The sequence below is a fragment of the Balaenoptera physalus genome, assembly GCF_965194825.1.
Source record: "Balaenoptera physalus genome assembly, chromosome: 13".
Lineage (NCBI taxonomy): Eukaryota > Metazoa > Chordata > Mammalia > Artiodactyla > Balaenopteridae > Balaenoptera > Balaenoptera physalus.
The window spans coordinates 420,998-443,317 of NC_138892.1; the positions used below are offsets into that span (position 1 = coordinate 420,998).

At 55.2% G+C, this 22,320-nt stretch overlaps 1 protein-coding gene across 7 annotated transcripts in view; it reads right to left on the reverse strand.

The window, feature by feature from the left end:
• Positions 1–9: 9 nt before the first annotated feature.
• PPP6R2 (protein phosphatase 6 regulatory subunit 2) overlaps positions 10–22,320 on the reverse strand; it is a 72,955-nt gene continuing 50,644 nt past the window's right edge. For 4 of the 7 annotated variants that reach the window (XM_082420768.1, XM_082420769.1, XM_082420774.1 and 1 more), the window contains 16 exons: positions 21,244–21,370; positions 20,215–20,367; positions 10,270–10,473; positions 8,871–8,935; positions 7,184–7,299; positions 5,749–5,834; positions 5,499–5,579; positions 5,061–5,158; positions 4,632–4,689; positions 4,435–4,559; positions 4,172–4,335; positions 3,683–3,854; positions 3,507–3,595; positions 2,733–2,895; positions 807–1,052; positions 10–734 (listed from right to left, as the gene is read on the reverse strand). In XM_082420768.1, coding sequence (XP_082276894.1) covers positions 683–734; positions 807–1,052; positions 2,733–2,895; positions 3,507–3,595; positions 3,683–3,854; positions 4,172–4,335; positions 4,435–4,559; positions 4,632–4,689; positions 5,061–5,158; positions 5,499–5,579; positions 5,749–5,834; positions 7,184–7,299; positions 8,871–8,935; positions 10,270–10,473; positions 20,215–20,367; positions 21,244–21,370 — 1,999 coding nt within the window. In that variant the 3' untranslated portion in view covers positions 10–682. The remainder of the gene's footprint in view (positions 735–806; positions 1,053–2,732; positions 2,896–3,506; positions 3,596–3,682; positions 3,855–4,171; positions 4,336–4,434; positions 4,560–4,631; positions 4,690–5,060; positions 5,159–5,498; positions 5,580–5,748; positions 5,835–7,183; positions 7,300–8,870; positions 8,936–10,269; positions 10,474–20,214; positions 20,368–21,243; positions 21,371–22,320) is intronic. The other 3 variants (XM_082420772.1, XM_082420771.1, XM_082420770.1) reach the window with 3 other exon arrangements.

Consider the following 22,320-nt stretch of genomic DNA (forward strand, 5'->3'; position numbering starts at 1 on the left):
GTGGGTCTGTCGGTGAGAATAACAACTTTTATTGGGAGTCGTGGGGTCTGGGTGCCCTGTCAGATCATCAGAACAGTAACATGAGATACCCCGCCCTTCCCGGCAGGTGCAGGGTAGCCCCCCACGCCCGGGCACTGCTGGGCCCTCCACACCCCGTCCTGCACGCCTGTGGCCAGCTCCTGCCAGGCGCCCCCCACTGCCCACTGTGGACAGCCTGCCAGGCTGCGGGGGGCTTGTTTGTTTTTTTAAGGCAGTCAAGTTTGCAGCCTGGCTCAAGGCCAGCTCCCAGGGCCACCGGGCAGCTAAAACCCTGCCTGGCCAGCCCAGCTCCAGACCCACATTTGTCCCCAGAGCCTAGGAGACCCTCTCCTGCGCTAGATTAAAAAGTGCAAACACGTGGCTCTATCCGCATTTGTTAAAAAATGGATAAAAACAGGCTCAGAGCCTGTGGCGCAGGCAGAGCCCCTGTCTGAGGCCTTATTGCTGTGCGTGGGGCTGGACCCTCAAGGCCCACCCGGAGTCAGGCAGGAGAAATGCAGGCTGGGCCGTCTGACTGGTTCCAACTGCCAGCTTTACCAATGCAGCATTTATTTTAAAATTAAATTAAATTAAATTAAAAAAGACAAACTGCGTCACCAGGTAGTTTTCTTGGTTGGGGTGCCAAGGCTGGGCGGCGGCAGCATCACACGAGGCCATTTAAGGCGGCTCCCGCGGGCGGCGGCCCGTCAGTCTGCCTGCGGGGGTGGGTAGGAGTCGCTCAGGGCAAGGGTCCCCACCCAGCCCCTCCCCTGGTCCGACCTGCTCACCTGTCCTTTGTCACCGTCCCCAGGGTGGCCGCTGTGGAGACAGCTGGGCCAGCTGGGGCTGCAGGGGTGACGGCCGCGGCCAGCACAGGAGAGACTGCTGGGGTGGCTGGGGCGGGGCTGGCGTTGCCTGGTACTGTGGTGGCCGCCACGGCAGCCTCGGGGAGGACGGCCCTGACTGGGGCAGAGGTCACTTCCACAGGCGCAAGGGAGGCCAGGTCTGGAGGCGTGCTGGTGGCGCACTCAGCCCTGCGTGGCCGACAGGCTCCGGTTACTGGACCACCTCCGGTGGGGCTCCACCCTGCAGAGTGGCGCAGGCCCTTCTGCCACCCCAAGTTCCAAACACGCCAGAGACCGCCTGTCAGTCCACCAAAGCGTTGAGCCTCCTCCCCAGCAGCACTCATCCCGGGCATCCCATCCCCCTCGGCCCCCTCCAGACGGCCCTCGCCACACCCCCACCCCAGTCTGGAACATGCCGCCTAGGTGCTCCCAGCAACCCTCCCTCACCACTCTGTGGACCACACAGGCCCAGGGCCCTTCCCTGGACACCTCTCAGGCCACGTCTGTCCACAACACTCCCGCCCACACCTAGAAAGGCTGAGAGCAGGAGGCAGGCGGCCTCGGGACACCCAGCCCTGGCACTCAGCTCTGGTCTGGGGCCCGGAGAGCAAGCCCATGGTCCCCCCACCAGCCCAGCGCCTGCTTCTGCTGTGTGACGTCTCCTCCAGCCTGGCACTGACCCTTGTGAGCCAGTGAGGGCAGAGCCTGGAGACAAGCCCCGCGTGTCCACCCACAATGGCCCAAGGCTTGTGAAGACCGCAGGCTGCGCGAAGACCACCCCGAGAACCAGAAGGCTTGCTTTCAGAACATCAACTGCTTCTTGGAGCCGGGTGGGTTTTTGGGGGAATGGGGAGTTAGGAAGAGGAAAAGGTTTTAAGAATTTCGATGACTCTAAGCTTCAAGAAGGAATCAAACCGTTTGGGAGCCGCGTGTGCACCTTTACCCCAGCGCTGAGGTTCTCCCTGGGCCCAGGCGTCAAGCTCGCGCCACCCTGCAGCGGCGGCGTGAACCGCGCCTCCCCCGACACGCACTGCGCAGCTTGACCCTGCTCCCTCCAGGCTGTGCCCACTGCCGCGAGCCCCAGCGCAGGGCGCCAGCGGGGACAGGCGCGCCCTGGGGTCCTGGGAGCTGGACTGGACCCCCAGCATCAGCAGGGACGCTCCAGGGTCACTGGGTGGGGACCTCACAGGAACAGCACCGTCACTCTCTGCTCCTCGTCCCCTCGTGGGGGTCTGGCCTGGCCCCCCGGGCCCTGCCAGCCCCTTCAGGCCTTGACCCCAGCACCACCTTCTCCCTCACGTCTCACCAGCCCTCCTGCCCCGTTCCGTCTTCACCACACGCGGTTCCTCACGCTGCCCACCCGCCCCACCCACCCAACCAGGAGGCATGTGTCCACCAGCTGATCCCAGAGGCCTGGACCTTCCCCCTGGGCGCAGGGGTGGGGTGCGCGGGCCAAGCCTGCAGGGAGGACGACCCGGGTCAGGGCCCCAAGCACAGTCCCGAGACACCCCCGTCCTACCGGTCCAGCGTGATGGACATGTGCGTCCGAGACACCCGGCTGAGGCGGGCGCAAGTCTGGGACTAGGCACCCGCCCCAGGAGAGCGGCAGCTCCAGAGCCCACCCGGAACCCCCAAAGCCTGGCCATTCTCTCTGATGCGGCCTGAGATGGGCTAGTCCCGTGCTGTCTCAACGACCACCCCAGCTTCCACTTGGACGAAGCGGTGTCCCTCCTGTCCAAAGCTGGCCTCCAAGGAGCCACGGGGCCACCAGGGCAGGAGGGTCGGCCTGCTCCCAGGCCAGCGGAGTGCTGGGGACAGCCAGACCTCCGTGTGCACCCGGGGGCCCCCCACCCAGCCTGTCCTGCTCACCTGGGGACGAACACAGGCGGCGGGGGGGCCTCCCGACCGGGGCCCATCCTAACGGCCTCCGAGGCGACAGCCACCTTCTGCTTGTCCTCGCGGCCGCTGGAGGCCACCAGGGGCGCCTTTCTGGCAACACATGCGTTCCAGGCACCCGGAGCGGCCGGGCCAGCTGCAACACAGGGAGCCGGCGACACCAGGTGAGGACAGAGGGACCGGTACAGCGCACGCGAGAACTTCAGCCTGCAACTGGCGACAGACCTGTCCCCCACACCCCCTGCCGCGTGCGTGTGCCATGCACACGTGCATCTGTGAATTCACAGGAACTTCAGGAGGAACGGTCCTCCCTGCAGGGAGGGCCACCACTCAGCCTTGTGGCTTCCAAGTCCCTCCCCGTGTGGCCCTGATACCCTGGGGGGGCTTCCAAGCCCATCTGACAGGGAGCTCAGGGCCAGGGCCCTAAACAGGTCCTAGGACAAGCACTGGGGTGGCACGGCGCACACGTGTGATCCACACCTAGAAGGCGGCCGGGCCTGGGGAGACAGGCTCTGCCGGGGGTCCTGGCAACACAGACGGGTGTGGGCTGTTCGGACCTGTGCGCTGAGGCCAGCCCAAGGGCCTCGCCGGCCGTCCTGTGCCTGGAGCCGGGGCCCTGCCCCTTCCACACACCCACTCCAGTCCCCGCACGTGGCGCCAACCCCAGCATCACCAGGGCAACACGGCGGCCCCGAGGTCTTGGCCTCCCTCTCCCGCCCCCCTGCCCCTGGGGCCGCCCCTACTCACGGGTTCTCTCTGGGCCCCGGTTCAGGCCACCCTGGGCATCGCCATGACCTCTGTCCACGGGGGAGCTGCACCTGGGCCCCGACTCAGAGCTGCAGACAAGGCCAACTCTGAGCCCACGCCCAGGAGACCCGGCCGCCAGGCAGCCGGGGCCGCCCCCCGCCCCAGCCCCGCCTTACCAGCAGAATGGCTGGAAGTCGGCGAACTTGGCCCAGCCTCTCTCCTCTGCAGCCGAGGCGCTGGGCGCGCTGGCCGCCCACACACTGGAACCCACGTCCATCGCCACTGCCGGGGCCAGGCCCGAGGCCGTGGAATTCACCGGCTCATCAGACACCGTCCACGGGGCGCCTGCTGGGGGAGACGTGGTGTCCAGGCCCCACAGCAGTGGTGCGGGTGTGCCTTCCCCCACGGTACTGGGGCACACCCGCCTCTAGCCGTGACGGCGTGGCCACGAGTGACTGTGACAGGGCGGGAGACCAAGGGCTGAGCGTCACCACAGTCAGGGGCATAGGAGCATATTTGAAAGTGTGTGCCGGGGGGGTCAGTGGGCATCAGGCCCACGGCAGCCCAGCCACACACACACACAGGCCAGGGCACCAAATCCTCTGTCCCCCATGTTCCCGCCCAAGCCCCTTGCCCGGCCCGCACCCTGTGGCCCCATCATCTACCTTCTGAGCCACCCTCAACACAAGGACCTTCCTTCTGGACGGCAGCCCGAAGGGCGCCCGCCCGAGCCCCGTCCCCGTCTGCTTCCGAGCTCTCCTCCCCACCTTGACCTCGGCGCTCCGGGCCGTCCTTCCGGCAGCTCTCTGAAGCGTGAGGGCCCCCGAATCTGGGGGGAGACCCATGGTCAGAGCAGCCCTTCCCGCCCGCCCCGGGCGCCATGGCACGGCTGAGACAGGGCTGGTGCCCGTGTGGCGCCCAGGCCCACCTGGCCCACCTGGCTCTGGTCACTCGGGCCACACAGTGTGTCTCCTCTTCCTCCCAGAGGTCGTCGTCCTCGTCGAAGGGCTGGATGTGGTCACTGCAGCAGGCCTCAAACAGAGTGGCACCGGGCTGCAGGAGAGCACACGTGGGCCACATGGCCCCCACACCCGGCCACCCCCAAGGGGCACCCACGGGACTCACGCTGTCCTCGTCAGCGTCGACGCTGAAGTTGATCTCCGCGATCCTGTCAAATGGGGCGCTGCGAGGACAACAGGGACGCCGTCAAGTCCCACCAAGAGGGAGAGAAGGAGGAGGCAGCCCACCAAGGGAGGCAAAGGCAGGGGCGGGGGGCCAGGGCTGCAGGCCAAGCCCGGGTGGGTGCACGGGCTCCCCTCCCCCACCTCTGGATGGGCGGCCAGGGGTGACTCCCCACCCGGCTGCTCTGCCTCCCCAGAGGGCGTCTCCAGGCCGTTGGGTCACATGTGGCTTCCAGCTGAGGAAGTGGTGTGATGGCCCCAAAGGCCAGGCAGGGCTGAGCCACAGGCCAGGGACCTGGTCACACCGAGCAGAGCCTGGCTCCCTCCCAAAGGCAGGAGGGTGGGGCAGGTGGGCACGTCCCACTGGGCTCACTTGACGCTGTCGTCCTGCTCAGCAAACTCCTCGTCACTGAAGCCAAATTGGTCCACGAAGGTGGCCGTCATCTGCTGGACCTGGTACTCGGAGAAAGCCTGGGCGACAGGACCCCGGCTGCTCTCAGGAAACCCCCTGCTACTTCAGTGGCTTCTCCCAGGCCCTGTCCTCTCGGCTGGGCGCCCACAGGCAGCCACGTCCAAACAGCCTGTGACTCTAACTTTCCATTCGCCTACCACGTCCCCAAGGGTCTCATCAATGTCAAGTGGCCCTGGGGGCGCCCCCTAAGCAGAGGAGGGTGAGGCTGCGCCCCCTGCAGGAGCGCGGGGATGAGCGCCTCCCCCGGTCCCACCCGAGGCTCTGGTGACGCGGGCAGGACACTCTCGAGGCCGAAGCGCCGCCGAGAGTGTGGGGATGAGGGGGCCTGGCCTCACGCACCTGCTGAAGGGACAGCTCATTAGGGAAGACGCCCTCCATGTCCTCGTCTTCACTCGAGGGGTGAAGATGGTGGGTGCTAACCTGCAACGGCCAGGGTGGGTGGGCATGAGCCGGCGTCCGGGGCCGCGCCGACCCACCCTCCCCACGCAGGGCGCACCAGGCCTCGGGCACCAGGAGTCCAGCGAGCCCAGGGCGGGCAGGGACCGGGGGGAGGACAGCGCTCTGCCCGGCCGGCCTGGGGCCTGCTCACCAGGTCCACCGCGTTCCTGCGGTTGGCCTCCGTCAGCGTCTCCTCCACAAAGCTCTCCCAGCGCCCGCGGCAGTCCGAGGGTAGCCCTGCGCGGAAGGCTGCCCGGTGAGCCCTTGAGACGGAGCCAGCGGCTGCATCCTGGTCCCGCGAGGGCTCACGGGCCGACCGGGGAGCCCCGGGGGACACAGGAACCACGGAGCACAGTCACGTCCCTCTTGGCCTCACAGGCCCAACCCAGCAGGCCTGGGTGTGTCTGTTTCTCTGGGGAGGTCGGAGCCCAGAGACATTCACAGTCCAGAAGGAGAGAGCCTCACGCTCGCCCCCAACCCCACACCGGGCCGTCCCGGGTGCGCACAGGTGCCGACGGGCTGGGGGCCAGACCCCAGCCCAGACACCACCGACCGAGAGCAGCCCCCCGAGCCTCCTGGCTCACAGCTGCCCCGGGACCACAGGGGCCACGGCCAAGGTCACCATGGGGCAACTAGGCAAGGGCACGGGGGCGGGGGGCCACGGAGGCCACGCCCCCTGCACGACCAACTGGACGTCTGCGGGGCAGCTTCCCCAGCCCAGGACAGGGACAGGCCCAGCACCTCCCCTGCCTGCCCCGGGCTCAGGGCACCACGGCCCCCAGAAGGGATGGGGACCACCCCACCCCGACAGCACACTCAGCACTCAGGGGCCCCTCAGACAGTGCTCACTCCCGTTCGCTGTTCACTGAGCACACGCGCCCCCCTCCCCCTTGGCCAGCCCTGTCCTCAGGCCCCCACACAGCACGGGGGACGAACTGTCTTGGCTGTGAGACCAGCATGAGCCCCCAAGTGCTCTGTGGGCCGCCACTGTCCATCACCCTCAGGCTGCCCCGAGCGCATGCCCCTCCTGTCACCCTAGCACGTGCTGCTCCTCCCCAAGAGGCCACACAGACCCTTCTAAGCTGCCCGCCTTCTTCCATCTGAACCGAGACCCCTCGGGCTCTCCCCAGCTCAGGCCAGAAAGCCCAGTGCCTGGGAGCTGCAGACTGGGTGCCCAGGATGTGCGAGGGCTGGTAGGGGGCGTGGGCGGTGGCCCCCCGGTCGGGGCCCCGGATCGCGACGAGGAGGCCCGGGGGGTATGAGGGAGAGAAGGCCTGGCCAGGGGGGCCTCTGCTCAGCCCCTGCGGCCGCTCTCAGGACACAGAGGCCCCCTCGCCAGGCTCCCCAGATGAGCCACGAGCTCAGAGAAGAGCCGGACGGTGGGGCAGGAGTGCAGGCGTTCGGGCAGGCGCGGGTGGTCCAGGGCACAGGGGAAACTGCCGCCCAGGCCCAGGCCCAGCTGACAGGACAGCCCCCGTGGGAAGGTGGGCCAAGTGCCTGGTACCAGTGCTGGTCCCGTCCACTGAGGGGCCGAGGGCAGGGGCAGGGCACCTCGAGTAGCGACACCTGGGCCTGGAGGCGCTCACCTCGGAGGACCTCGCTGACCTGGGTCTGCACGGGGCCCCCCTCCAGGCTCTGCACCACTGCGTTGGCGATCCGCGTGAGATGGCCCATGTTCCCGCGCCTCATGCCACCCGCTGCCCTGAAAGAGAGGGTGGCGTCAGGGCTGCTGCCGGCCCTTCTCTGCGGTGCTTCCACCCGGCCCGGCCTCGGCTCTGCAGCCTCCCGCGGGCCTCCTCCCCGCGGCCCCCACTGCCCTGCGAATCTGTCTCGTGGCCTCGCCTGCAGACTGCTTATTTTTGGAGCACCTGGTCCGCACCAGCGTCACTCCACTCCCCGCCTAGAAGTGGGATGGGCATTCGCTGCTCCCACTCTGCGCAGACCACAGGCCTGCAGACCCGCGCCCAGTTGGGGCTGCGAGTGTTGACCAAGCACGTCCCGAGCCCCCAGAGAAGACCGAGGATGGACCCAGGACCCGGGAGTGGGCAGGGCAGCAGGGGCAGTGGCCTGGCTCCCGTCCACATGCACGTCCCACACGGCCGCAAACACATGGCTCTCCCTCAACTTCTCATCTCTCCCACACAGGACCCAACAGAACAGCAAGTTTTCAGATCCCTGATGCACTAGGAAGAGCATCAGATGTAAGACTTCCGCACGTCTGTTACAGAATCACAGCCCTTGAATCCCAGAGTGGACAGCACTTGCTTTCAGCAGTGTTCTCTCTCCTCAGAGCCTGACGACAACCAGAGAGGAAGCGAAGGTGGTCCTCAGTCGGTGGGCCCACCCGGCAGAGGAGGGGGGTCAGGAGAGACCGGGCGGAACTGGCCCAGAGGTGAAGCGGGGCTGAGGGTGGAGGCCTGTGGGCAGCTGTCCAGGTCGCAGAGGACTGCGCCGAGGCCGCGGCCTGCAGGCACCCGGGCGCCCACGCCCGCCCACGGCTTACTGTGGCCCAGGGGCCACTCGGTGACAGCCGTGAGCCCCCCCGACACAGGCACACACATGTGTGCACCAACACGCAGAACACACAGGAGCAGATTCGGCACAGGACCCCCTGGGCACTATGCACACCGGCCCCATCTTGCTTGTTGCTCCTTGGGAGCGGACGCAGATGTGTGGATTCAGTAACAGCAGGACAGAAGGGATGAACTAGGTGAGGTCGCAGAGCTCTCCCCACCTGCCCAGAGCAGCCCCTGGTAGGGCAGAGTAGGAGCACAGGGGGGCCAGGGCTGCCCACTGGACCCTGCAGTCACACCAGGGACCTGGGCAGTCAAGACTTTCAAGCAGGAAGTGACACCACCTGCTGGTTTCAGAAAGATACCAGCTTATCATGCAACAAGAGGGCAGATGGGGCAAGAAGGAAGCAGAAAGTGGCCCAGATGCTCTTTCACGGGTTTGAGGCTTCAGTAAGAGAAGTGGCTGGAGGCTGGGATGGGGACGTGGGAGGATTCGGGACACAGTGCAGGCACAAGATTGGGGTCTCCGCTGATGGACGGGCAGGGGAGGAAGAGGGTGAGGGGCCCACGGAGCCAGGGGCTGGGGTGTGCAGGCCGCGAGGAGCAGGACCAGGACCACAGCCCAGGCCGCGTTACCCTGCCCTGCGCCCCAGCCTCGCCAGCAGCACTGCAGCTGCTCCCACAGCGGTGGGACCCTTCCTTGAAAACAAACCCTCCGTGGCAGCCCTGGAGCCCCACGCCGAGCCCCAGTGGTCCTTACTGTGTGTGGTCATTGGCTTCCCAGGCCTCCAGGATCCTCTGGACCAGGCAACACTTCTGGAACAGCTGGCAGACAGGCGGCACGAGTCAGGCCAGCAGGGCTGCACACTCCCCTCCACCCCCGAGTGGGCTGAGCAGGCAGCAAGCTCACACGTCAGCCCCAAGTTCGCTGTGGGCAGTGACGGCATTACAGCCCAGCCCTGTGGTCCCCATCCGACACCCAGGCCGGCGCTGCTCAGGGTCGCCCACATGGAGACGGGGGTCAAGTCAGGACATTCTCATTCCCCGCAGTCTCCCGGCCGGTCGTGTACTCCCCCTTGGGCCACTCTACTGCCTTCTCTGTCCAGGAGGAAGGCCAGCGGCCCCAGGGCTCACTTGCTTCCAGGCCCTCACCACAGGCAGCTTCCCGCACCTGGAGTGTTTGTTCCGGGCCCCAAATCACATGCCCACCCGCGTGTGGCCTCACCCTCTGAGTGAGGATCCCTTGCTGGCCTGCATGGCCGCCGCACACGCCCAGCCCCTGTGGCTCTCAGCACTGAAACCGCCCGCTCCGGGCCATGTACCCCCTTGGCTGTGTTCCGGCTCAGGCCTGCAGGTGCGGCCCTTCACGACCCTCTCCCAGGCCTCTGACCAGAGACCTAGGGGCCCCGTGGCCAAGCCCCTCCTGTCTGAGCCTTGCAGCCACCTGGGGGTGGGGGGCAGAGCTGACCCCCAGGGCCCTGCATGCAAAGGTGGGCTCCTCGGCTTGGGGACCGTCTGTGCCACGTGCTCCACCCACGTGCTGCTTCCTTCTTCCTTCCTTAGCGAACACCCACTACGGCCGACTCCCTGCAGGCCCCGCGCGGCCGCTCAGGATGCCTCTTGCTCGCGGCCCCGGGAAGGGCAGCCCCAGGCGGTCTCCGCACGGTGTGCTCGGGTGAGCGGGAAAGCGTCAGGGAAGAGGCGGGCCGTGCAGGGCACCCACACTTTCCAGAGGCTCAAAATCCCAGAAAGTCTTCTTGTGAGAACTGGCCATGTTCACGCCTCCCCTGGCACTTTCCCGGCATGGCATTCACACCACGATGGGGCTGCTCGCCCTCACGGCCTGGAGAAGCCGACTCGGGGGCAGCAACGGGGCTTCTTCCACACCCCTCCCGGGCCCTCCACTCGACCAGCTCTGGGGCCCTGGCAAACAGGGACACCTTCCTGGTGACTTCCCGTCTCACAGGTGAAAGGAGAGCAGCGCACCCGTGTCACGGGAGGATTAGAGGAGAAAACACACGAGGGCCCAAAGCAACGTTAACGTTCCTATGGTCTGGGTGGGGTTCAGCACACGCAGCAGCACACAGGATGCACAGGACACGCAGTGACACACAGGACATGCAGGACACAGCTACACGCGTGACACTGGCTGGACTTACGTGGGTCACCATCGTGCTCTCAGGGTGGCTGGCGGCAGGCTGGGGGGTCTCTGGGTCCCCGCTGGAGGGTGGAGGCTCCACCCCGCCCTCAGGTCCACTGGCCACAGCCCTGTCCTCCCGGGCAGCGTGGGACAGGATGGCGGCTATGCACAGCTCCACTTGCAAGTGCAGGAAGTTATTCCAGGCGTACTTAACAAACAGGTCCTGGGGAGACAGAGGGTGAGGGAAGCCCCGTGTCTTGCAGACTGAACGTGAGGGGCCCTGCTGCTCTGCCCACCTCCCCATGCTGTGTCCTGACATCCGGGCGGCCACGGGCCTTCCATCTCCATCCAGCTCCGTAATCTCTGCTCATATGACCGCTTCCTATGGTTTCTTTATCCTCTGTCCTAGGTTAGAAGCTTCACCCGCAGACCCTCAACCTCCCTCCTTCTCCAGTGCATCTTTACAAGGCTGTACGTTTCCCTGTAAAATCCACCTCAGCTACACTCTACACATTTTGCTATGTAGTATTTTTATCGTCTTTCCTTTATGATTTTATCTTTGACCCACAAGTTACCGGGAGTGGGTTCAATTCTCCAACCCCTGGGGATCCTATTCAGGAGGGCCATGGAATCAGGAGGCGCACACATGGACACTCCCCAAGGGAGCCCCAAGGGGCCCAAACAGAAGCTCCCAGGCGGACGCCGCCAAGGAGGCTGAATGGGCAGCTGCATCCCCTCTCCCATGGCCTTTTCCAGACCTGCCCCTGAGGTGAGCAGGGTGGCACCAGCAGGGAGGCGGGACAAGCACACCTACCACGTCCGCAGGGGCACCTCACACCCAGCAGGGGCCACAGCTGCCTGCACCCTACACCCTCTGCTGCCTACATGGAAGGAAGTGGGGTGTGCAGGATGGGGAGACGGGGCTGGGGAAAGGGGTGTAGACTCCAGCCCAGGATATAAGTCTGGACCCTTCTTTCCCACTAGGGAGTGGGGAGCTGGATAAGGAAGGAGGCCCGTCTGCCTGACACAGCTCTCCTCCCCCAGAGAAACACAGTCTCCAGTCTCGGCTTCACCTTCTCTGCCTGTGTGACTTTGGGTGACATTGGAGGTGGCTTCATCCATGCTGCCTCGTCTTCAACAGTGAGACCCACCTCCCAATAAAGAAATGCCCATACCAGTTGCCTCAGGCAAAACAACCAACAGGGAGGGAACCCAGCCCCACCCATCAACAGTCAAGTGGATTAAAGTTTTACTGAGCTCTGACCACCACAGCAACAGTCAGCTCTACCCACCACCAGAGCCTCCCATCAAGCCTCTCAGATAGCCTCAACCACCAGAGGGCAGACAGCAGAAGCAAGAAAAACTACAATCCTGCAGCCTGTGGAACAAAAACCACATTCACAGAAAGACAGACAAGATGAAAAGGCAGAGGGCTATGTACCAGATGACGGAACAAGATAAAGCCCCAGAAAAACAACTAAATGAAATGGAGATAGGTAACCTTCCAGAAAAAGAATTCAGAACAATGATAGTGAAGATGATCCAGGACCTCGGAATAAGAATGGAGGCAAAGATTGAGAAGATGCAAGAAATGATTAACAAAGACCTAGAAGAATTAAAGAACAAACAAACAAAGATGAATAATACAATAACTGAAATGAAAACTACACTAGAAGGAATCAATAGCAGAATAACTGAGGCAGAAGAACGGATAAGTGACCTGGAAGACAGAATGGTGGAATTCACTGCTGCGGAACAGAATAAAGGAAAAAGAATGAAAAGAAATGAAGACAGCCTAGGAGACCTCTGGGACAACATTAAATGCAACAACATTCGCATTATAGGGGTCCCAGAAGGAGAAGAGAGAGAAGAAGGACCAGAGAAAATATTTGAAGAGAGTATAGTCAAAAACTTCCCTAACATGGGAAAGGAAATAGCCATCCAAGTCCAGGAAGCACAGAGAGTCCCATACAGGATAAACCCAAGGAGAAACACGCCGAGACACATAGTAACCAAATTGGCAAAAATTAAAGACAAAGAAAAATTATTGAAAGCAGCAAGGGAAAAACGACAAATAACATACAAGGGAATTCCCATAAGGTTAACAGCTGATTTCTCAGCAGAAACTCTACAAGCCAGAAGGGAGTGGCATGATATACTTAAAGTGATGAAAGGGAAGAACCTACAACCAAGATCACTCTACCCGGCAAGGATCTCATTCAGATTCAACGGAGAAATCAAAAGCTTTACAGACAAGCAAAAACTAAGAGAATTCAGCACCACCAAACCAGCTCTACAACAAATGCTAAAGGAACTTCTCTAAGTGGGAAACACAAGAGAACAAAAGGACCTACAAAAACAAACCCAAAACAATTAAGAAAATGGTCATAGGAACATACATATCGATAATTACCTTAATGTGAATGGATTAAATTTTCCAACCAAAAGACACAGGCTTGCTGAATGGATACAAAACCAAGACCCATATATATGCTGTCTACAAGAGACCTGCTTCAGACCTAGGGACACATACAGACTGAAAGTGAGGGGATGGAAAAAGATATTCCATGCAAATGGAAATCAAAAGAAAGCTGGAGTAGCTATACTCATATCAGATAAAATAGACTTTAAAATAAAGAACGTTACAAGAGACAAGGAAGGACACTACATAATGATCAAGGGATCAATCCAAGAAGAAGATATAACAATTATAAATATATATGCACCCAACATAGGAGCACCTCAATACATAAGGCAACTGCTAACAGCTATAAAAGAGGAAATCGACAGTAACACAATAATAGTGGGGGACTTTAACACCTCACTTACACCAATGGACAGATCATCCAAAATGAAAATAAATAAGGAAAGAGAAGCTTTAAATGACACAATAGACCAGATAGATTTAATTGATATTTATAGGACATTCTATTCAAAAACAGATTACACTTTCTTCTCAAGTGCGCACGTAACATTCTCCAGGATAGATCACATCTTGGGTCACAAATCAAGCCTCAGTAAATTTAAGAAAACTGACATCATATCAAGCATCTTTTCTGACCACAACGCTATAGATTAGAAATCAATTACAGGAAAAAAAACGTAAAAAACACAAACACATGGAGGCTAAACAATACGTTACTAAATAACCAAGAGATCATTGAAGAAATAGAGGAAATGAAAAAATACCTAGAGACAAATGACAATGAAAACACGACGATCCAAAACCTATGGGATGCAGCAAACGCAGTTCTAAGAGGGAAGTTTATAGCTATACAAGCCTACCTCAAGAAACAAGAAAAATTTCAAGTAAACAACCTAACCTTACACCTAAAGGAACTAGAGAAAGAAGAACAAACAAAACCCAAAGTTAGCAGAAGGAAAGAAATCATAAAGATCAGAGCGGAAATAAATGAAAAGCTGGTTCTATGAGAAGATAAACAAAATTGATAAGCCATTAGCCAGACTCATCAAGAAAAAGAGACAGAGGACTCAAATCAGTAAAATTAGAACTGAAAAAGGAGAAGTTACAACAGACACCACAGAAATACAAAGCATCCTAAGAGACTACTACAAGCAACTCTATGCCAATAAAATGGACAACCTGGAAGAAATGGACAAATTCTTAGAAAGGTATAACCTTCCAAGACTGAACCAGGAAGAAATAGAAAATATAAACGGAATTACATTCAGTTTTAAGTAGTGACATTGAAACTGTGATTTTAAATCTTCCAACAAACAAAAAGATGGCTTCACAGGTAAATTCTATCAAACATTTGGAGAAGAGCTAACACCCATCCTTCTCAAACTCTTCCAAAAAACTGCAAAGGAAGGAACACTCCCAAACTCATTCTATGAGGCCACCATCACCCTGATACCAAAACCAGACAAAGATACTACAAAAAAAGAAAATTACAGACCAATATCACTGATGAATATCGATGCAAAACTCCTCAACAAAATACTAGCAAACAGAATCCAACCACACATTAAAAGGATCATACACCATGATCAAGTGGGATTTATCCCAGGGATGCAAGGATTCTTTGATATACGCACTCAATCAACGTGATACACCATATTAACAAATTGAAGAATAAAAACCATATGATCATCTCAATAGATGCAGAAAAAGCTTTTGACAAAATTCAACACCCATTTATGATAAAAACTCTCCAGAAAATGGGCAGAGAGGGAACCTACCTCAACCTAATAAAGCCCACATACGACAAACCCACAGCAAACGTCATTCTCAATGGTGAAAAACTGAAAGCATTTCCTCTAAGATCAGGAACAAGACAAGGATTTCCACTCTCACCACTATTACTCAACATAGCTTTGGAAGTCCTAGCCATGGCAATCAGAGAAGAAAAAGAAATAAAAGGAATACAAATTGGAAAAGAAGAAGTAAAACTGTCACTGTTTGCAGATGACATGATACTATACATAGAGAATCCTAAAAACGTCACCAGAAAACTACTACAGCTAATCAATGAATTTGGTAAAGTTGCAAGATACAAAATTAATGCACAGAAGCCTCTTGCACCCCTATACACTAACAACAAAAGATCAGAAAGAGAAATTAAGGAAACAATTCCATTCAGCACTGCAACAAAAAGAATAAAATACCTAGGAATAAACCGACGTGAGAAGGTAAAAGACCTGTACTCAGAAAACTATAAGACACTGGTGAAAGAAATCAAAGATAACACAAACTGATGGAGAGATATACCATGTTCTTGGATTGGAAGAACCAATACTGTGAAAATGACCATAGTACCCAAAGCAATCTACAGATTCAATGCAATCCCTATCAAATTACCAATGGCATTTTTTACAGAAGTAGAACAAAAAATCTTAAAATCTGTATGGAGGCACAAAAGACCCCGAATAGCCAAGGCAGTCTTGAGGGAAAAAAACGGAGCGGAGGAATCAGACTCCCTGATTTCAGACTATATTACAAAGCTACAGTAATCAAGACAGTATGGTACTGGCACAAAAACAGAAATACAGATCATGGAACAGGATAGAAAGCCCAGAGATAAACCCACACACGTATGGTCAACTGATCTATGACAAAGGAAGCAAGGATATACAATGGAGAAAAAGACAGTCTCTTCAATAAGTGGTGCTGGCAAAACTGGACAGCTACATGTAAAAGACTGAAATTAGAACACTCCCTAACACCATACACAAAAATAAACCCCAAATGGATTACAGACCTAAATGTAAGACCGGACACTATAAAACTCTTAGAGGAAAACATAGGAAGAACACTCTTTGACATAAATTACAGCAAGATCTTTTTTGATCCACCTCCTAGAATAATGGAAATAGAAACAAAAATAAACAAATGGGACCTAATGAAACTTAAAAGCTTTTGCACAGCAAAGGAAACCATAAACAAGACGATAAGACAACCCTCAGAATGGGAGAAAATATTTGCAAACAAATCAACAGACAGAGGATTAATCTCCAAAATATATAAACAGCTCATGCAGCTCAATATTAAAATAACAAAGAACCCAATCCAAAAATGGGGAGAAGACCTAAACAGACATTTCTCCAAAGAGGACATACAGATGGCCAAGAAGCACATGAAAAGCTGCTCAACATCACTAATTATTAGAGAAATGCAAATCAAAACTACAATGAGGTATCACCTCTCACCAGTTAGAATGGGCATCATCAGAAAATCTACAAACAACAAATGCTGGAGAGGGTGTGGAGAAAAGGGAACCCTCTTGCACTGTTGGTGGGAATGTAAATTGATACAGCCACTATGGAGAACAGTATTAGAGGTTCCTTAAAAAACTAAAAGTAGAATTACCATATGACCCAGCAATCCCACTACTGGGCATATACCCTGAGAAAACCATAATTCAAAAAGACACATGCACCTCAATGTTCACTGCAGCACTATTTACAATTGCCAGGTCACGGAAGCAACCTAAATGCCCGTCGACAGACGAATGGATAAAGAAGATGTGGTACATATATTCAATGGAATATTACTCAGCCATAGAAAGGAACGAAGCTGGGTCATTTGTAGAGACATGGATGAATCTAGAGACTGTCATACAGAGTGAAGTAAGTCAGAAAGAGAAAAACAAATATTGTATAGTAACGCATATATGTGGAACCTAGAAAAATGGTACAGATGAACCACTTTGCAGGGCAGAAATAGAGACACAGATGTAGAGAACAAACGTATGGACACCAAGGGGGGGAAGCGGGGGGGGGCGGGGTGTGGTGGGATGAATTGGGAGATTGGGATTGACATGTATACACTGATGTGTATAAAATGGATAACTAATAAGAACCTGCTTATAATAAAATAAAATAAAATTCAAAAATTCAAAAAAATAAAATAAAAGGCATCTAAATTGGAAAGGAAGAAATAAAATTATCTCTGTTCACAGATGATACAATCTTTTTTTTTTTTTTAAAGGTTTGCATTTTTTTAAAATTTATTTATTTATGGCTGTGTTGGGTTTTCGTTTCTGTGCGAGGGCTTTCTCTAGTTGTGGCAAGCGGGGGCCACTACTTCATCGCGGTGCGCGGGCCTCTCACTATCGCGGCCTCTCTTGTTGCGGAGCACAGGCTCCAGACGCACAGGCTCAGTAACTGTGGCTCACGGGCCCAGTTGCTCCGCGGCATGTGGGATCTTCCCAGACCAGGGCTCGAACCCGTGTCCCCTGCATTGGCAGGCAGATTCTCAACCACTGCGCCACCAGGGAAGCCCCAATACAATCTTATATGCAGAAAATTGTACAAATTCCACATAAACTGTTAGAGTTAATAAACAAATTCAGCGAAGTTCCAGGATACAAGATCAACACACAAAATTCTGTTGCATTTTTTCCCACTAACGATAAACAATCCTAAGAACTAAATCTTCACATATATGGTCAATTTATTTACAACAAGGGTGCCAAGACAATTCAGTGGGAAAAGGATAGTGTTTTCAACAAAAGGTGCTGAAAGAAATAACGAGTGTTGGTGAGGATGGGCAGAAGAGAGGACCTTGTGCACTGGTTGTGGGAATGTAAACTGGTGCAACCCTTGTGGAACACAGTGTGGACGTTCCTCAAAAAATTAAAAATAGAACAATCATATGATCCAACAATTCCATTCCTGAGTATTTACCCAAAGAATACAAAAACACTAATTTGAAAAGATATATGCCCCTCCATGTTCACTGCAGAATTATTTACAATAACCAAGATATGGAAATGACCTAAATGCCCATAAACAGATGAACGAATAAAGAAGATGTGGTACATACATACAATGGAATATCACTCAGCCATAAAAAAGAATGATATAATGCCATTTGCAGCAACATGGATGGACCTAGAGGGTATTATGCTAAATGAAGTAGGTCAGATGGAGAAAGACAAATACCGTATAATTTCATCAATAAAAAACAAACAAAATAAACAAACCAAACAAAAACAAACATGTAGATACAGAGTAGTGGTTACCAGTGGTAAGGGGCAGGGTAGAGAGGAGGACGAAATGGGCAAAGGGGATCAGCTGTATGGTGACAGATGGAAACTAAATCTTTGGTGGTGAGCATGCAATAGGGTATACAGAAGTAGAAATATAACCTACGCGTGAAACTTACATTCAAAAAACGAAACAAAACAAATGGTGCTGTGATATCCACATGCAAAAGAATGAAGTTGGACCCTTACCTTACACTGCATACATATACAAACTCAAAATGGACCAAAGACCCGAAAGAGCTAAAACTATAAAGTACTTAGAAGAAAACACAGGGGGAAAGCTGCATGACAGTGGATTTGGCGATGATTTCTTAGGTATAGGTATGACACCAAATGCACAAGCAACAAAAGAAAAAAACAGATAAACTTGGGACTTCCCTGGTGGCACAGTGGTTAAGAATCCGCCTGCCAACGCAGGGGACATGGGTTTGAGCCCTGGTCCAGGAAGATCCCACATGCCGCAGAACAACTAAGCCTGTGCACCACAACTACTGAGCCTGCGCTCTAGAGCCCACGAGTCATAACTACTGAAGCCTGCACGCCTAGAGCCCGTGCTCCACAACAAGAGAAGCCACTGCAATGAGAAGCCCACGCATCACAACGAAGAGCAGGACCCGCTCACTGCTACTAAAGAAAGCCCACACACAGCAACAAAGACCCAACGCAGCCAAAAATAAATAAAATAATTAATTAAAAAAAAGAAAAAAACAGATGAACTGGACTTCATCAAAATGAAAACCTTTTGTGCATCAGAGGACACCATCAAGAGAATAAAAAGACAACTCACAGAATGGGAGAAAATATTTGCAAATCATGTATCTAAGCGCTTAATATCCAGAATATATAAAGAACTCCTTCAATTCAACAACAACAACAAAACAAACAACCCAATTCAAAAATGGGCAGAGGACTTGAACAGACAGTTCTCCAAAGAAGATACACAAATGTCCAGCAAAAGCACATGAAAAAATGCTCAGCATCACTAATCATTAAGGAAACGCAAATCAAAACAGTGTGAGATACCACCTCAGACCCATCTGGATGGCTATTATCAAAAAAATGGAAAATACGTGTTAGTGAAGAAATTGGAACCCTCATACATTGCTGGTGCGAATGTAAAACAGTGTACCCACTGGGGAAAACAGTGTGTGGGTGCCTCAAAAAGTCGAACATAGAATTACTATATGACCCATCAATTCCACTTCTAGGTATGTAGTCAGAAGAAGTGAAAGCCGGGGCTGAAACAGATATTTGTACATCCATGTTTATAGCAGCATTATTAAAAATAGCCAAAATGTGGAAGCAACCCAACTGTCCACCAACGTATGAATGGATAAACAAAACGTAGTATATCCATACAATGAAATATCATTCAGCCTTAAAAAGGAAAGAAATTGTGACACATGCTACCACATGGATGAACATTATACTAAGTGAAATAAGCCAGACAGGAAAGGCCAAACACTGTTTGATTCCCCTTACATAGGAATCCCTGGAATAGTCGGGTCCACAGAGACAGAAAGCAGAAGGGTGGGTGCCAGGGCTGGGGACTGGCGGGGGGAAGAGGACCGAGCATTTAATGCTCAGAGCTGGAGAAGATGAGAAAGTCCTGGAAACAGTGGTAATGGTTATACAACAATGTGAACGTTGAACCATACGCTTGTAAGTTATTAAAATGGTGTATTTCGTGTTACATATATTTTGCCACAATAAATGAAAAGCAGAAAGGGGGAGTGGGAGAGAGAGAACTTTCTCAGAGAAGAGGAAAGGAAACGAGGTCTTTCCTAGTCGCCCTCTGACCCACATCCAGGTTCTACAGTCACAGCAGAGCCCAGTGACTTCCAAACGCTGAAAGGACTCCTGAGGCAGGCAGTCCTTCAGGCCCAGGTCCAAGGCAGCTCCTGGGATTGAGACTTAAATTTAAGGATATTTCAGCTTCCTGGGAGCAGAGGCCCAAGGGCAAGGCTGAGGAGAAGGCTGGGGATGCATCAGCCGGGTGCACAGCTTGGGCGAGGTCCCCTCCCTGTCAGCACCGCCCTGTGGTCACTGCCTGCAGACCCTCCCTCAGACGCCCAGGGCATGCTCACCAGAGGAGCTCCCCACAGGCTCTGCCTTTACTGTGGGGACGAGGAGCAGCTCTTTAGGGCGTTTTAGGCTGAAGAGCTACAAAGTTCTCCACTAAGGCAGAAATCAGAAAGGGGAAGGACCATATTACCCGCCCCCTCTGCTTCCAGGGCAGCCCTGCATGAGCCTACGCGGAGGCGGGTCCCAGCGTTGCTCAGTGCGCCTCACCAGTGACCTGGCGTCAAGCCTGGGGGGCAGGATGCAGTCTTTGCACAGACTGTGCCTGTCCCAGGACCGAACCAGAGCCTCCCTTTGGGTAGGCCTTCACCGGGGTGCTGAGGTCCGGCTGCCCAGCCCCGAGGCCCCAGGCCGGGCAGATGTCCGCTCACCAGCAGCAAGCCCATGGTGTTGAGCCGGCAGAGCTCCTGGTTGATGCTGGGTGTGTGCGTGTGCAGCAGGGCGGCCACGAGGCGAGCTCCGTGCAGGCGGGCGTTACCCAGGGGCTCCTCCAGCACGCCAATGGTGGTCAGGATCGCTGCTTTCTGCAAACACAAAAGGACTGCCCAGTTAGAGCCCTGCGACCAGTGCGATCACCACCCACGTGTGGGCTTCTCTTTGACCTGGCCCTGCTCAAAGGGCCAGGGCCGCTGCTGCACGACGTGGCCCAGCCGGGAGGGGTCCTCAAGGCAACGCGGTCTGCAGGAGGAAACGAGGGGTCAGTCGGGTTAAGAGCCCCACCGCTCCCCTCAGGGCTCACAAGAGTGACTGAGGGTGGGCCGCTGCTCCTGGGTGCCTAGGGCACTCTGGTCTCAGCCTGCCAGCCGAAGGGATGTGACCTCAGCGTACAAGACAGAGGAGACTGATGACAAGGCTGGCCTCGTGAGATGGGGTGATCCCATACACGGAGCACAGTGCGTCTACCTTTTCATTAGCAGAATGTTCCAGAATCCCTGACTTCATGAGTCCTCCTTTCTAGCGGGGAAGGCAGACCACAAGCAAGCTGATAAATGTAAGAAACAGTATGGTAGACCACGGCGGATGCCAAGGAGAGGCACCAGGAGAGGCGAAGGGGCTGTGCCCGGGGCACTGAGGTGGAGAGGGACTGGGTCTTCCTCACCGTGACCACCGCCGCTCAGCTGAGCAAAGGGTCTCCCCTGGGACCCCTTGACCCCTTGGCTGGGTGCCCCCAACTCAAGAGTCCGGTTCTCCAGTGCACTCTGGCCCTCGGACACCCCCCCGTCAGAAGGCAGGAGTTGCCTGGGGGGTTGGCGAACCGTCCAACTCCCCAAAGAGAAGATGGACACTTGGCAGATGGGGTCTGAGTGCGCTTGTCATCCTGGGCGACGAGTGGGGTCCTTGCCTTGTAAGCGACCCAGCCCACGAGGTCTCCTGAGCCCCCCCTTGCTCAGAGCACCTACCTTTGGCGGGCTGAGCAGAAGCTGGTGGAAGTCCTTCAGCCGTGGCTCGATGCCACGCAGGACGCCGGAGCTGACGGCACACAGCCTGTCCAGTCGCTGAGAGCAGGAGTCCAGCAAGCCCTCCATCCTGAGGACCAGAGGCAGCTGGACACGGGGACACCGGTCCCATCACACCACACCCCCTACCGACATGCCCACTTGTTGCCTCCAGGGAGGCTGCTGACCGTGTGGGGGTGGGGGCCGTGCCCAGGTGATGGCCCTGACGGGCGGTGGGCGTCACACCCCCGAACCAGCTCTGCTCCCTCCTCCCGCCTTGAAAACCCTCACTGTCGGCCCCACTCCTCGGCTGAGAAACAGACAGGACTGGCCATAAGAGGATAAAAAGGGCCACATAAAAGGATAAAAAAGCAAAGAGAATGAACCGGCTCGTCTGTGTTCTGCACTGTCGTGCTGTCCCTGCACCGCAGGCGAGGCCCTCACCAGAGTCCCCACTTCCTGCGGGAAGGGCCCAGCCTTCCTGGGCTCATAAAGATGAATAAGCAACATTCTGGTTTCTAACTAGGGAAAACGATGATAACATCATAATTCTATTTTTAGGTAATAAACTAATAAATATGTATTGGGTACCAGAGTGAGAGAAAGAAACTGCTAATAATCTCACCAAGATTAAGTCAATTTCTTGTTATTTTCTGGTTGTTCTTTTTCTTTAAAAAAACAGCACAGGCTATCAGTGCTGGGGGCTACAGTGACGCTCCTTCCAGAGCGAGGGCACAAGGGAACTGCAGCCTCCTTGGGAGTCAGACCGCCAGCACGGCATGTGACAGGACAGAGCAGACAGAAATGCACACGCACACACACATGCACACATGCGTGCGCGCGCACACACACGCGCGTACATATACACACATACATATACACACATATAGAGACACACACACACACACACACACACGTGCTGGGGGTACTCATCGGGACAGTCCTTGGGGAAGCCCACTGGCCGTGCCTGTTCTGCACACACGTCTATAAACACTCCGCAAGCTGGCGACAGGGGGTGCCTTTGTGCTGAGGTGGGAATGT